The sequence below is a fragment of the Cyanistes caeruleus genome, chromosome 2 (assembly GCF_971803275.1).
Source record: "Cyanistes caeruleus chromosome 2, bCyaCae1.hap1.1, whole genome shotgun sequence".
NCBI lineage: Eukaryota > Metazoa > Chordata > Aves > Passeriformes > Paridae > Cyanistes > Cyanistes caeruleus.
The window spans coordinates 120,823,906-120,839,082 of record NC_141702.1 but is presented as its reverse complement, the minus strand read 5'-3'; the positions used below and the strand labels follow the sequence as shown (position 1 = coordinate 120,839,082).

Genomic DNA, 15,177 nt, shown 5'->3' with positions numbered 1-15,177 from the left:
ACTCCAGGTCATTATTTGCCCCAGATATCTAAATCTAATACTCTTGCAAGTCATAGCTAAAAAAAATAATTAGAACATCTATTGTAGGGGTCCTAATATATATGTTGAAAAGAAAAAATAAAAGAGGAGCTTTGACTTTTGCTGAAATAGCTCCTTTATAGTTTTCCATTATGCACAGATGGAACATAAAAGTTGATATTTCAGAAGTTTTTTGTTTCCTTTTTTTTTGTCCTGATGTAGAATGACAGGTTTGTCTGACATGGCTTTTATCTTCCAGGTTGATGGCACTGCTGTAGGATTCATGAGCTTATGTTCTCACGTGAATATTTCCTTGTTTCAAGAGTGTTTTGACTTGGGGCCTTTCCATGGACTCTGTAAACCACATCCAGAGGATATTCTCAAAGTGCCACGGAAGCCAAGCGTTCAAGGAGGTATCTCTATTCTAAAGTGCTAAATAAATTCAAGGTGTGTTTGTGTCTAGCTTCTGAGTAGATTCTGCAGGGGGTTGGAAAAGGATATGTAGGTTTACTAGCAAGAAAACACAAATTAACATACCTGTTTTTGAAGTAGGATGCCTGGTGTTTTTTAATTGAGGAGGGGAATTTTGATAGCCCTGGTCTCTGACTCAGAAGCAATTGTTGTTTGTGGGGAGTTGGCCTGTACCAGCTGTGGGATGAATGTGGTTCAGGTTTCAGAAAGCTGTGGCGTGAGGTACACTGTCTATCAGATACAGTTGTGCTGTTAAAGGAAGGATGTGATTGTGGAATCTAGCGGTGAGGTGAGGTCTGTCAGTAGCTGAGCAGCTGGCTAACTGTGCCTGTTATGTTGTCCTGTTGACTCATGTCATCTTTTTTCCTTGTGGTTCAGCTTCTGCTCTTTGCTTATTGTTTGCAGTCTCCTGGGTTACAAGATTTTGGGAGATCAGGGACTGTCTCTTTATTCTGCTTTTATATTGAGCGTGATACAGCAACACATGTGCAAGCCGCCTTCCTGCGAATGATAAAAACCAGTAGCACAGATATGTCACCTGTTTGTAGAGCACAAGTGTCATGTGAATGATTTACAGTTGTTGTCTTTAGTTTTCAGTGTCAAAGGGCTTTCTTTTTGTGCAGAAGGGCAACAATTTGCTATCTAGTAATTATCAGTAGCAGAAAAAAACCCTCCACCATTAGGTTGTTACATATCTGCTTTTCTGAACACAAAGCAGCAGACAAAAAAGGCAACCGGGGAGCTGCAGGGCTGTCACCAGCTGGTACCTCGAAGCTGTCAGTCACAGAGCAGAAAAGGGAGAGAAACAGGTCTCGTAGCTGCTCCCGTGGACTTCCCCTCCCCTGCAAGGAAGCATCTTGCACATAGGAGATGGAGGAAGCTGCCTGTCTCCTGTTGAACCCTGGGCTCCTGCAGCTCCAGGAGTATTTGTTCAGAAGAGGTGACAGACATGGGCAGGAGGAGGAATGAGACTGAAGAGGGAGAGAGATGGCTCTGGCCCGAGCCCAGTCCTGGGCTGTCTGCTCTGGGTCACCCTGCTGGAGCAGGGGATGGGCAGGGTGACTGACCACCAGGGCTCTCTGCCAGCCTTACCCATCCCAGGGCTGTTCCTGCTTCTGGTGTCCTCTCTCCTTCTGCAGAGACTGCAAGCTGTAGGTCTGTTTTGTGACAAATTCTGTGCTGCTGAGCTTTTCAGGGAGTATGTGGTTCCAGGGTTTGAGAATACAGATGTTACATGTTTTTTATCATTTGGGAGATCTATAGGACTCGTTTTAAGTGTTAAAATTTAGCATGAGCAGCTGTTCTGTTCAGTTTCTTGAGAATCTGGCATCTGGGTGCTTTTTATAAATGTTTTAATCAGCATGGTTAGCAGTCCTGTGAATCTGTCTCCCTTCTTTTCCCTCTTCATTTAAAAACTTATTAGTTTTGGTGGTAGTTGCAGTCCTGTGGGTTGCCTTCAGTAAGACTTTTTAAAGTAGTAGTATCTCTTTATTTGGAATGACAAGGGCAGCTCTGGGGAAAAATAAGTCTTTGTAGACTTTTAGGTAGCTTGAGTGCAAATCATTAATGATCTTGGACACATGAGGAGAAACTTGAGTGTCATAAGATGAGAGCCTGACTCTGGTGCCATTCCTAGAGAGAGTGACTAGAAACCTAATATCAAAGTTGTCTCTTTGCTGCTCAGGCACATTAGTTCTGTTATCACTGAATAGTAGTTAAAATTTTTGTTGTAGCTTTGCACATTTTGGAATAGAACAGTTGCATCCCAGTAGTCCAATGTTAAGCCTTTCCAACATAAGGGCCAGCCCACGTCCTTGAAATCTGTTGTGGTGTTAGTCCCATTTAGTTTGTGTTTGTGGATATTGCAAAGCTTTGCCTGTTCATGAAGGCTGCTTTAGGGACTGCATTGAAAACTTGCTGCTGGACCGTGCCCTGCTGGGAGGGCAGAGCAGGTTCAGTGACCTGACATCAATACAAGATCTGGACTTGGCTTTATGGAGTCTGAAGGCTGGAAATTTTAAAATGCAAGCTGCATTTCTTTGTAATTTTATGTTCCTACATATAAAAAGGTTATTTTTTCAAGCTCTTTAGCTTTTAAGTAGAGACCACAGGTTGATATTTTTTTCCTTTCAAAATGTAATGCTGAATAATAATGAAAGAGTGTACAACAGTCTGTACTGATATGCCACTTAGGTTTCAGGGTAATTACAGTAATTTGGTTGTTACTCTATATGGTGTCATGAATTAGTTGCTAGAAAACATGATGCAGTGGGAATGATTCAAGGGCTTTTCATCAGGCCTCATGGTGAACTGGCTTCTTGATCCTGCTGACTGTACCTCAGCTAACAACCCAGCAATCACAGAATTATTTTAATTTTCTTTGTTTGTGGTCTTTATGTGATTTAGTGACAATATTGCAGTTCTTCATATCACTCGTGTCTGTAAACAGCAATGCAGCCATGTCTGACAGGAGTGGATGGCAGAGGATTTGCATTTTACTATAAAGTCAGAAACAACATATCAATATTTACATGACAACAGGAGACTTGTATTAATTAACTTCTGACACCTGCAAGGCTGTTGGTAATGAGAAATGGAGCTGGTTAATCAAGATGACATTTGATCATTTCTGTGAAGGCTCACATCTGTGATACCCCCAGAGAACCCGTGATTCCTACCCCCCGCATTTCTTCTTGCCCTGCACATTGCATCTGCACTCTTTTATTGGCAGAGAAACAAATTTTGACGTAAGTTTTTTTTTTTTTAAATACTTCTGGCTAAATTATTTTAAACTTCGGAGGTATTTTTTAAAAAAAGCGTCCATTACTGTGTGAGGAAATGCTCCTGTCTGTGAATGTAGCTTACACGGGTGTCCCAAGGCAAAGTTCTGAGGGAGAAGGGATGAATTCTGTTGTTTTCTGAAGCTTATTTTGTATTTTTCTTGGAACCCAGAAACCTTGACTTCCTTAATGTTACTGGATCTTCCAAATGCAAGGATGTCCTTGCTTGATGCGTTTTCTTCAGCAGCAACTCCTATACCTCAAGTGTTCAATGTGTAAAATTTATAAAGGAATTATAACCCTGATTTCTTGTCTCTTACTGCACAGTAAGAGCTCTGGCTTGACTGGGATTTAACCTGTATTTCAGTTCTTTTAGGAGAACTAATCTGAGAATGAAGAGCCCTTGCTTGTCCTTGTAATGACCAGAAAGCAAATTAACAGCACCTGGGGTTTAAGATTCTAGTCAATACACTGACTCCTGTTTCTCAGTTCAGACAGGGTAAAGATTTGGCATAGGGATACACACAAGTTAGGAATGGCTTCCAAACTGTCTTGTTCAGGTCTTATTTTAGAACCAATTCCCTGGATTTTTTTTTTTTTTGCTTTTAAATCAATTAGTCTAATGAAGTTCCAGTCAAGTAACCCAAGGAGGTTCTGTTTTAACTGTGGTTGTTAAAATGAAACCTTTTGGTAGAGGTAGCCTGGCCCACTCCAGCTGTTGCTGTGGTTCTGAGGGTAAAGCTAATGTTATAAAACCTTATGCACTTTCTCTTTTACTGTACTCAGATAAAGATGAAAGCGACCAAACAAGTCCAAAGGCAGAGCCTGTTTGTTCTCAGGACTTGGAACACGTTCCTGGTGCAGATGCAGCTGTGCAGGTACCGCTGCTGCCCCCAGCAGTGCCGATGGCTCTCAGAGCTGATGTGGAGCAAGGCTGGCAGGGATGAGGACGAGCAAGCACCGCTGAGATCCCCTCCTGTGGGACGTGGGCTGGAAGCTGCTCTGCCTGGGGTCTGGAGGGAGGGGGTCAGAGTTAATGGTCAGGGTGAATTTGCCCATCCAGTTCCCCACGAACAGCCAGCAGGGTGGGAAGAAAAGGAAAGGATAGGGCTTAACTAAGGAAAAACTTTGTCAAGTGCTGTAAGTGAGCCCTCCCTGTTATTGTTGCAGAAGGACGGAGCAGTGGCCCTTTCCCAGACTGAAGTGCCGGTGGGTGATATCAGCAACACAGGCTCTGAGGGCTCAGCAGCACCTCTCCTGGAGACTGAGGAGGGGGATTTACACCCCGTGTACAGAGGAGACCCAAATGTCTTCTGTATCCGTCTGTTCTTTATCAATGAGAAGTATGAAACCAGGTAAGTATAGAGGAAGAGTCACTGCTTTGCCATTAATAACCGTTTTCAAGGTTATGTCTTCAGGACAAGTCAGAAAGTGACAGCACCTGCAGTGGTTAGGTGGGATTTTTTGCTGACCTCTTTTTTGTCTCCCTCTTTGACTTTCAGTAATACTGTTTCAACCTCCACTTTCAGCTTCCTGGCTCTGAGAGATCTATGGGGGCAAAATGTCAAGAATTAATTTTTGTTGGAAAAAATGTGGGCAAAAGCTGCTTCTTCCTTCTATGGAGATACTCATTCTGAATCTGGCTAGCTGCAAGAGGACCCACATGTTACAGTAGTTCTCATCTCACTGCATGGGGCAATAAAGCTGTTCCTAGCTCTACAGCTAAATGTTCCCATTCTAAACACTGTCTCCAGCCACTGAAAGAAATTGTTTTATTTTCTAGAGTCGTCTACAGTTGGAGGAGACAAAGGGATTTTCTCTTAACACAATTGCTGCTACTGACCTTGCACTCTTAGATCCTGGTGGATTAGAATAGGGCTATAAATGGGGTTTAGACTTTTCTTTTTTTCCAAAATTTCTCTCCATGCTTGAAGAGCAAACTTGTATTCGACCACATCATCAGAAACTTCTCCAGGAACTTTTTTTTCCTTTTCAATCTGCCTTGTGTTAGAAAGGAAGATGCAGAATAGATGAAGCAGATGAGCATACCCAGGATCTTCCATGCTTTCAAACCCATGTCATGTCTGCAGACATCGGGCATCAGGAGTAAGGATTTGATGGATAAGTTGAACATGTGTAGTACAGTTTGAAAAAACATTTGTCTACTTGTAGTAGTAGTAGTCATTGGTGAGTAGCCACTTCTGAACTCTCTGGCTTAAAGGATGTGTAAGAGTAAACTTCACTGAGAAGAAAAATGAGAATTCCTTGAAAACTGGTTCTATTTATTGAGCTGTTTCTTGATTAAGGAGGGTACCTACCCAAGGGGATTGAACACTGAATCTGCTGCAAATGCAAATATCCAAAGTTACCAAAACAAAGCAAAGACATTGCCTTTTGTGTACATGTTTCCCAAGTGATATACCCAGTAACATAGCTGAAGTTTATTAAGAACTAGTTTAATTAATGAAATGCAGGAAGTCAACCCAGAAGATCTGTGGTGCACTTATGAACATTGGCCAACTAATGTCTGGTAACAATTGCACTGCAGAGAGGCTCTTCTGGAACAGTTAATTGAGGGACAATCTAGTGTAAAAATTCAAGCAAGATAATTATTGCAGAATAAGAAAGCTTTATTTTAAAATATCAGAGAAGTGAGGGGCTTGCTCTGGAATGACTCCATTATACTGAAACAGCAGTTCAGAGCTGTAATAGACATTTATGTCAGGAAATAATCTGACTGTAGACTTCTTGAGTTCTCTGCTCATAGTTTCCTGCTCAGGATAAGGATCTGTCCCTTTTTTGCCCCCTTCTGAGCTCTGTGCTTTATTTGTTGTTTCTGTTCAAGACATTTCTCACTGCATTTATCATTCAATGTTGTGCTCCCAGTCTTTACCTGGAGATATCTGCAGAGCAGTATGGATTCCAAGATGGGTATCTGGAGGAGATAGCATTCCTGTCTGAAGGTTTTTCCTAAGATTACCTCATGCAGAGTTGAGGAATCTGTAGATCTTGGTGTTTTTGAACATTTTGCTTGTATGCTTGTCTGGCTTGCCTTTGCTTGATTCACCTGCCTGTAGAAGAAGTATTAGCAAAGCAAATACCTGTAGAGGAGGGCATGAGGTGATACTGGCTGCAGCCTGGAATCTCGTCCTGAGGGAGCTCCTGCTGGCCTTGCACAGCACTGACCCAGAAATAGCAGCTGGCCTGAAGTTGTAGGTGTGATTGCATCTCAGCCCTGAGGGAGGTTTGCTCCTTGGGACTTGTTACCCCCTAGAGCTGCTAAATGCTTCCATCTCCTAAAACCCAGACCTGATACATGGCTTGATAGTGCACTGAGAGTGAAATGTGAAGGAACTGAACTGCTGGCTTATCTGTTGATATCTGATACTTTTCTAAGCCCCCTGAAAAGTCTCCCACCTCAATTCTTGTGTTCCTTGCTGCCAGCAAGGTCCTGGATACCAGAGAGAAAATTAAAACACAATATAGTTGCAATGGCATTTTCCTTTCCCCTGCTTAGCTATTCTGTTGACTAGTCTTAGTTATGTATTATATAGGTGAATATATTATACCCCAATCCTGATCTGTACTTGCAGCTTTAAGTTTACATTCAAGCACAGATATTGCAATTAGAAATTATTTCTCTTTTAAGTAATATTATTAAAGAGGCAATTAAAGTGAGCTTAATTACAGTTCTGAAATGAGGAGAGGATTTATCAGTATTTATAGGTAACATATATCTGTATGAATTTCTTCAAAAGATACATCTTGTGTGGTGGAAAAGTGTTTTATGAAACTTCAGCTTGACTGGGTTTTGAGCTCTTTGATATCCTTACACATGGGAGAAACAGCAGGGCTTTGGTGAGATTTCTTAGGTCTTTTTAAACTGAAATGTCACAATTTGCTGTCACCATGGAAAAGAGACTGGGATAGCTCTAAGTCAGTGGGTGAGAAGTGGAAGGAAGTGTTCAAAACCAATTCCAAGTATTGATGTTCCTGTTAGTCTGTCAGAGCACATTGGGCAGGTTTTCCTGAGTGCACAGTCACAGAGCCCTTGGTGCTGGCTGAAAATACTGTGGAACATAGCAACAACTGTTTGTAACCTGAAGTAATATTTGCTGTATACTAATGCTGCTGTGATAGGCCAGGAATGGCTTCTGAAGAGGCTGGAGTCAACAACATGAGATCCAATGTTTTGTTTGTTCCTCTCCCCTGCCCTTTTAGTGAGGAGCTTATGTATTATGTCAAACATCCTGGTTATTCTTGTTAATAATGATGCTTTCAGCACTAGAAGTCAGAAATTGCTGTGCAGCATGCATCATCAGCAGTTGATTGTTGGTGATCTAATGGGATGTTCTGATCTGCTCTGAATAAATGTTCCTGCACTTGTAGGGATGTCAGTGTGACAGTGTATCAGATCATTCTGGTATGTGCTTTATTTACCAATATTTGCTCTTGGTTGCAGGTCACTGGATTTTTTGCAGTATGCTTTCAGCGTTTTCCCAGTGAGTATAACAGAAGTTGGAATTGTTTTGTGTGGTGGGACAGCAGTGCAGCTGGCAGCCAGGGGATGTGGGTCTGCTGCTCCAGTGAGTCTGTCCCAGGTGTGCTGGGCCTGGTTACCCTGGGCTGAGCTGCTCCCCTCCTTGGCTGCTTCTGGGCTGCATGGAATGCGTACCTAAGTCCTCTGTTTGTCCTAGAATCCTGGAAAGGTTTGGGCTGGAAGGGAACTTTAAGATCATCTCGTTCTACCCCTGCTGTAGGCAGGACACCTTCCACTAGACCAGGTTCCTCTGAGCCTTGTCCAACCTGGCCTTGGATACTTCCAGTAATGGAGCAGCCACAGCTGCTCTGGGCAACCTGTGCCAGAGCCTTTCCACCCTCACAGGGAAGGATTTTTTCATACCATGTAATCTAAACCTACTCTCTGTCAGTGTGAAGGCATTTCCCTGGCACTAGGTGCTCTTGTAGTTTCCCTAGTTGATAAAATGCTTCAAATTTCTTTAAAACCATGGACAGATCCAGACTGTACCTAAATTAAAAACAAAGATGGAATCACCAGACATGCTAAGGAAGGTTCATCCCGTAGTTTGCTTAAAATGAAGCCATTTCAGAGCTGTCAGTTCCTTGTGGTGCCCAGGGAGAGCAGTGCTTGGAGGTGTGCAGTGTAAGCCCATGTTCTGGCCTTGGGCAAAGCTTAGAGAATGCTTTTACTGTCTGCCAATGTCTTTCAGGACAGAGACTTGTGTGTCATCCTGGTGCCACATCACGTCCCAGAGTTCCCTCTGCTCCAGAGCTTTGTTCGGGCTGTCCCTTCCTGCACTTCCAGGCTGGGTCGGGAGCTGTACGTGTTCCACCGGGCGGGATTGCTCACGTGAGTCGTGCTTTGGGACAGCCCTGCTGTGGGACACACCTGCCAGCCCCCGCAGGGCATGTCCTCTCAGGGACACCCAGGCACAGTGAGAGGATCCATTTGGGATTTGTGGGTACAGCTAGGGGAGAGAAGATGGACATCGGTACAGACTAGCAGCTCCAAGTTCCCTGGTTGTAGGCCAAGGCCGACAGAGAAATGTGGTGCTGTGTTTGGCCTTGGGGATGCAGGTCAGGCTGTGTGACACTGGCACCTGATAGCCTGGTGTCAGCTTAATTCTTGGAAATATGCTATAGCTTTCTGAAGAGAACTGTAGTTGTGTGTTTCTGGGACATACAGATCACAGCAGGAACGTCATTGAGTATCTGTTCTATAAATTTCTATTTTACTTTTGGTGTTGAATAATTTATTTTACGCCTTCAGTTTCTGCAATGCTCTGGACACTTCTGTAGGCTGAGATATCAATGAACTGGAACACCAAACCTTTCTTGCTGTGACTTCTGTTAGGTGGAATGAGTGCTTTATCAAGCCTATTCTGGCCCAAACACCAAGCTTAAATTGTGGCATAGTTAGAGATTTTCCTTTTTTTGGTTTTGCTCCTAATGTACCTAAATACAGTGTGGTTTTAGCAAAATACTTCTAGGTTTAATTGTGTACCTGATCACCTTTGGTGGTACACAAGTACTTCATGCAGGAACTGGCCAGCCACTCTTGGACCTAGGCAGAAGCTTTTTGCCCTGGGGTAAAACTGCTGCTTCTGGGTCCTGAGTAAAAATCCAGCTGGATGGAGAGAGAGCTGCTGGAGTAGTTCCTGGTAATCTCAGGTCCAGCTGCTCAGTAATCCTCCAGCAGGGGTGGGAGTCATATGTCCTCTTGCAATTTTGGGCAAAATTCAAGTTGTTATCAAGGCTCTTTAAAAAAAAAAGTTACCATCCTGATTACATTGTGCATGTTCCAAATGACACCAGTCCTCTCATAAAAACAAAATGGGATCATCAGTAGCGTTTTCCTAATCCACCTGCAGCTTTGCAGGAAAGTATGGCAAAATAGCTGCTCACTGAGGCTCAGGGTCAGAAAAGCTTTGGGAGAAACCAGAGTAAGCTTTTGGAAAGTTTCTGCAGAACAAAACCCACAGGGTGCAACAGCAGATACTCTCTTGGAAATAACCAAAATCTGTGAAAGTGAAAGATCAACACATTGTACTTGCACCTATGGCTTTCAAAAGCATGGAAGTGAAAAGGAAGTCACAGAAAATGGACTAAAAGAAAAACAGGGTAAGAAGAGGGGAATACGAAGACATGAAAGGGCAAAGTCAGAAGAGGCACAGGCACAAAATGAGCTCCTGATTAGTACAGGTAGTAAAAGGAATAAGAAAGAGTGTTAAGTACACAAAAAGCAAGAGTGCAGCAAATGGAACTGTGAGTCTGCTACTTAACAGTGCAGGAGAAAAAAATAACAGATGACAAGGCATAGGCTGAGGTTCTTAATGGGTACTTTGCCTCAATTTTCACTAAAAAGCATAATAATAATAATAGTGTCCTTGTCTCTGAGCAGTCAAAGGACTTGAGCATCTAGAATGAGTTAATTCATTGCTGGGAGAGAAACGAGTACAGACCTTGGATATCTTTCCTTCTCCTCCATACTCCCAGTGGAGCAGGTGGATCTGCTTATTTAAAAACAGTGGCAGTTTCACCTTTTCACATGTTCTGTTTTAGTCACGTTTGAGATGCAGGTCCCTGCAGGCACAGCTGCCTTCTGGGCAGGGGTGGGCTGGGGAGGGCACGCTCCCACCGTGGCAGGGCGAGCCGCAGTCCTCAGCACTGCTGGCTCTTGCGATGGGCAGGGGAAACGTGCCAGAAGCTGCGGAGGCTCGGCTGATGCTCGCTTACAAGGCCAGCATTAGTTGGTAATTCAGTAATCAAATGTGTGCTTTTCAGCACTCAGAAATGGTCAGTGAATTCAGCTGTGAAATTTCTCATGCCGGAATCTCAGGAAATTTGTGTTTTTTAAGGTACGGTGCTATTCATTAAACCCGTATTCCACAAGATATTCCACAGGATGCCTCTCAGTGTGACTGAGGCTGAAGAATAGCACATCCACTTTTAAATTGAAAGCGAGAAGAACGGGAATAAAGAAATTATACTACGTGAATCACAACTTTTTATCTGTGGGTGGAGGAACTCGTTTCTTGGAACTGAAGTTTTTGTTCAGCTTCTCAAACAGCACTCCACAAGTGCTGGTTGCATGAGCTGTGTGTAACCAGGAAGGGGTTGCTGCCTTTGAAAGACACTGGGAGAGCTCCTCAGCTCTGTAGACAGTCGGTGTGAAGTGAATTTTCTTCCTACCCAGTAGGTAGGATGTTTGCTGACAGTCTGTAAATGAGCCAAGTGCCAGGTCACTGCTGTCTGTGGGTAAGGTGTTCCATGTGTGGCACTGGCATTCTGGTACTATGTCACTGCTGTGTCAGTACTGACAGGCACTCCACGCTTAGCACAGGCACTGCAGTCATGGAAGTTTATCCTCATGTGTTACTGCTTGAGGCACCGATGCTTAAAGCAACAATTAGTACTTTGTTCTCAAAGAAATTGATGTTCCTGCTTTACTTGGTACCATGACTGCTGGCTCCTTTTTATTTTTCTCTGTCCTTTTCTCATTTTCCTCTTGCCTTTCCCTGTTTTTATCTTTTTTCCTCATGTGCCACAGTGTTCAGTCACAGATTCCACGTTCATTTTATGGTTCTTAGCCTCCTTTTATTGCTGACTTTTACTCATTTGAAGACAGTTGATACCTGGGCTCATAGATTGGGCTGGTTGTTTAACAGCAGATAAAGCAGGATTCTGGAGTTGTCTCAAGTAGATGCTCTGATTTTTGCTATTACCATGCAATAAGTTCATATCTGCCTTTGGAACAAGTGTCATTTAGCAATCAGTTACAATTTCTGAACAGCGTGGTCGGTACTTGTGAAGGGTGTGTTGTCTTGAGTTTGACAATTGTCCTTATTTTGTCACAGAGTCAACTTTAATATTTTTTTTTTTTTTTGTCCTTTTTTAGGTCATTTAATGTAAGAAAAGCAGCAACCAGTGACTTACAGGGTGTCAAAATGCTCGTTGAAACTCTTAGCTTGAGTGAAAAGATATGGAACGACTCAAAGATATTCACTGAGGCTCGCAGGGATCCAGTGAGTATTTGTTGCTAGCATGTGTTCAAGTTCTGCCCCAAGATCAGGACTGAAGCCAGGGCTGCAGCAGTGGCTGAGCTTGTAGCACTCCTGCAGCAGCTGTAGCCCAGCTGAAGTGTCAGTGAGGAAAGGTCTGTGTGGTCCAGAGTCCAGCCACAACCTGGCTCAAACAGCGCCCTGCTGGGGAGGGGGCTGCTTAAACTGGGATGGTGCCTGGGAGCTGCACTGGGAGGAGAGTGTTTTAACTGGGACTCTGTGGTGGAATGCTGTTACCATTAGAAAGAGATTCTGCTGGAACAGGAAATGTGCATCTGTTGCCTTTACCTTGCAGGATGGGATGCCAGTACAGGCTTTTGTAGCAGAAGTTTTGGATCAAATCGTTGGTGTTTCTGTCACTAGGGATGAAATGGTAAATTCACTTTGTGTTCCGTGAGCTCTGTGGTGCTTGGTCCTCACACTAAGGCTGAGTTTTGTGCTTGGCACTGTATGTGTGCCTAACAAAGTGTCTAGTTTATGCCCACTGGATTATTTCTCTGCTCATAGATAACGATTGACACACAGATAAAAAAAAAATGATCCTGTTACTTTCAAGGAGCTGCTGCTATGTCCTGGAAGTTTTCCTCCTGCACTTGTTTGTTCTTTAGCACAAAGACATTCTGCCTCTAAATAGGTGTTTAATCACCTCTTTGCCTTCTACTTTCCAAGTCAATAAGCAGCTTTGTCACAAATCCTGCAAAGAGCAGTAATTCTTCTAGATTTGCTTTCATAACTTTTTTCCAACGGTAGAGTCTAAGTGATTGTGAATCATGCACTTGAAAACAAAAGCCTATTCCTTGCTGGAGTAAAAAAAGACAAGTAAACATTCTCCAAGTCTTACTTTTGTGGCATTCTTCTAGGACTGAAAAGGTGGATTTTAGGTTGTTCAGAGTTCTAATGCTGAGTTTTCACAGTAGAACAGTCACTCCCGAGAGTAATTATCTTGATTATACTAAGAGTTAAGAGGATAGATTGAGTGAATAAATGCACAAAAATATCAGCTTATCACTTCAGCAGGGAAGACTTGTTGGAGGGCATTTCTTAGACAGCTCTGCTCTGTGGAATTCCTTTTTTCAGCTGGAGTTTGGTGAGAGGGACAGCCGGGGCTTCTGTGCCTTGAACACAGAAAAACAGGTGGGAGGTTTGTTCTTCCCCTTGAATGTCTGTTAACCTTTATCAGGCATTGTGGGGAAAGGGTCGGGTGTGCATTCTGTGTAAATAAGGGCAAGCTGTGAGGAGAGGTTTTGATACAATGAAAAGATTTTCGAGAAAAATCTGTTCAGTCAGTGCCCTTCAACTGAGGACAGCTCTCAAAGACACTTGATTTCAGTGTTCAGGTGTTGTTCCTTGACGGATGGAAAGTGACTCATTGGTTGGTATTTGCTAAAATCCTGTCAAGGTAGCTGCTGATCACTGCTGACTCACAAATTCCTAATTTTCCAGGATATTGAGTATATTAGATCACATTACAACATTGAGGAATTCATTCATTTTAATCACCACCAGCAAGAGGAACATGGACATCTTTGCCACTTTGTCTTGAATCCTGTATTTCATCACTACACAAAATACTTCCTAAAGGAGATTCTTCGCTTGGGTCACAAATCTTCTCTTTACTACCCTATTTATCCAGAATACGTGGAGGCCCAGGTAAGGAGAAAATAATTCGTATTTCTTCTATCAAATGTTGCCACATTTTCTCGCTTTATTTTTTCTTTGCTTCCATGAAGGACTGCATACAGGGATTTTCTTGTCAGTCTGCAGCAAACTGTGCTTTTCTTCCTTCCTGACATATTCTGGACCCATGGACACAGCTCTTGCAAAGCAGGGCCAGTCTGTGGTGTCCACCAGTGTCTTGAGGAAGTGTGCTGGGGAGCAGAGAGTGGAAGTGGCCTTGGTCTTAGCTCCTTTCCCAGCACAAGGGTCATGTAGCCCGAGTAAATGCAAGGGGGGATCATCCTGAACACCTCCAGGTGGCTTACAGAAACTCTTCCAGAGGGATTCAGGTACTCTAGGCTTTGTTTCACCGAAAGTCAGTGGGACCTGGGCACCTCATTGGCTTTTGGAGGGGAGCTGGTGTTCCTGCAAGTGTCACGGCAGAACCGTATGAACTGAACTTCCAATGCAGAAAACCCATTTCTGAGAAGAATGTAATTTAGAAACACTCACATATGTGTTTTGTCATCAGTCTCATGTCAGAAAAGGGAACACAAGGTAGAGTTTCCAAGCCTGTGCAGCCATCTGAGGCTGCTGTGTGGCCTGGGCAATCACCTGGGCTGCTGGCACCACTGATGGAAACACACAGTGCATGGCGAGGGCAGTTCATCTGTCGGTCGTACCTGCCTGTCTCGAGACAGATGGAATTGTTCCCTGGAGACTGATCTCCAGCTCTGGCTTCTGCCTGGCAGGCTGGACTTGGGCACCTGGTGTTTAGATGGTGACCGAGATGGATTCTGTCCTTGGTGACCTGGGTGTTTTTGAAACCATCACTGGCTTTCATGTGTGAGCTCTTAACAGGTTAGACTTGGGTGCATTTGCAGAAGGATGTGTTTTCTTGTGCATTTTGTGGAGTTCTAAGTGTTCCTGTGAGGAACCAATGTTCCTGTGTAGCATTAGGCTCTCAGATTCTGAAGAGGAACTCACAAAAATGCAGTTCACTGTCACTGGATGGAAGAGAAGCGCAGTCTTACCAGTGGTTCCAGGTTTGACTGTTTCCAGGCTACCAGGCTAGGGTTACTCTAAGTTACTGTAGCTTATCTAATATTACTGTCTAATAAGTGGTAAGTATGATATTTTACAAAGTTCTCAACATAGTAATTCCAAGTTTTTAATATTTGTGTATGGAATGGTACTTGAGTGTAATTTAGTTTGCATCAATGTTCGTTCTGTATTTCCTCTAATCCTCTTCTTCCCTTTCATGTTGTAAGTTGTGCCAGAGCCAGTCATGCTGTAATAGACAGATACAGCTATTTCTAATGATCCAGGCTGCTCAGATGAGCATTAGGGTTTTGTTCATTTCAAATTTCTGCCAGTTTATTAACATTTATCACTTGGATGAACCAGACATTTCAGTCGGTATAGAATTTCTATATAAATTCGTCTATGTTGCTTGCCAGGCGAGCAAAGGTTAGCAGTGAGCAGATAACACAGCTTAATGAGGTCAAATCAAGCTGATTCATGATCACTATGGAGAAAAATATCCTCCTGGGGAAAATACTTGTGCTGAAAAATCCCATAAACCAAACCACTTGTTTATCTGTCATTCCCACAGAGATAGTAATGTAATTACTCTCATAATTATCTTCATTAGTGTCAGGAATTATCTG

The 15,177-nt window shown here is 43.2% G+C and overlaps 1 protein-coding gene across 50 annotated transcripts in view; it reads left to right on the top strand.

Moving 5' to 3' along the window:
- CFAP61 (cilia and flagella associated protein 61) overlaps positions 1 to 15,177 on the top strand; it is a 95,131-nt gene that overhangs the window by 13,443 nt on the left and 66,511 nt on the right. For 28 of the 50 annotated variants that reach the window (XM_086879361.1, XM_086879362.1, XM_086879363.1 and 25 more), the window contains 8 exons: positions 278 to 431; positions 4,056 to 4,147; positions 4,440 to 4,624; positions 7,732 to 7,771; positions 8,501 to 8,640; positions 11,689 to 11,815; positions 12,147 to 12,224; positions 13,295 to 13,501. In XM_086879361.1, the coding sequence (XP_086735487.1) occupies positions 278 to 431; positions 4,056 to 4,147; positions 4,440 to 4,624; positions 7,732 to 7,771; positions 8,501 to 8,640; positions 11,689 to 11,815; positions 12,147 to 12,224; positions 13,295 to 13,501 (1,023 nt within the window). The remainder of the gene's footprint in view (positions 1 to 277; positions 432 to 4,055; positions 4,148 to 4,439; positions 4,625 to 7,731; positions 7,772 to 8,500; positions 8,641 to 11,688; positions 11,816 to 12,146; positions 12,225 to 13,294; positions 13,502 to 15,177) is intronic. The other 22 variants (XM_086879355.1, XM_086879376.1, XM_086879388.1 and 19 more) reach the window with 3 other exon arrangements.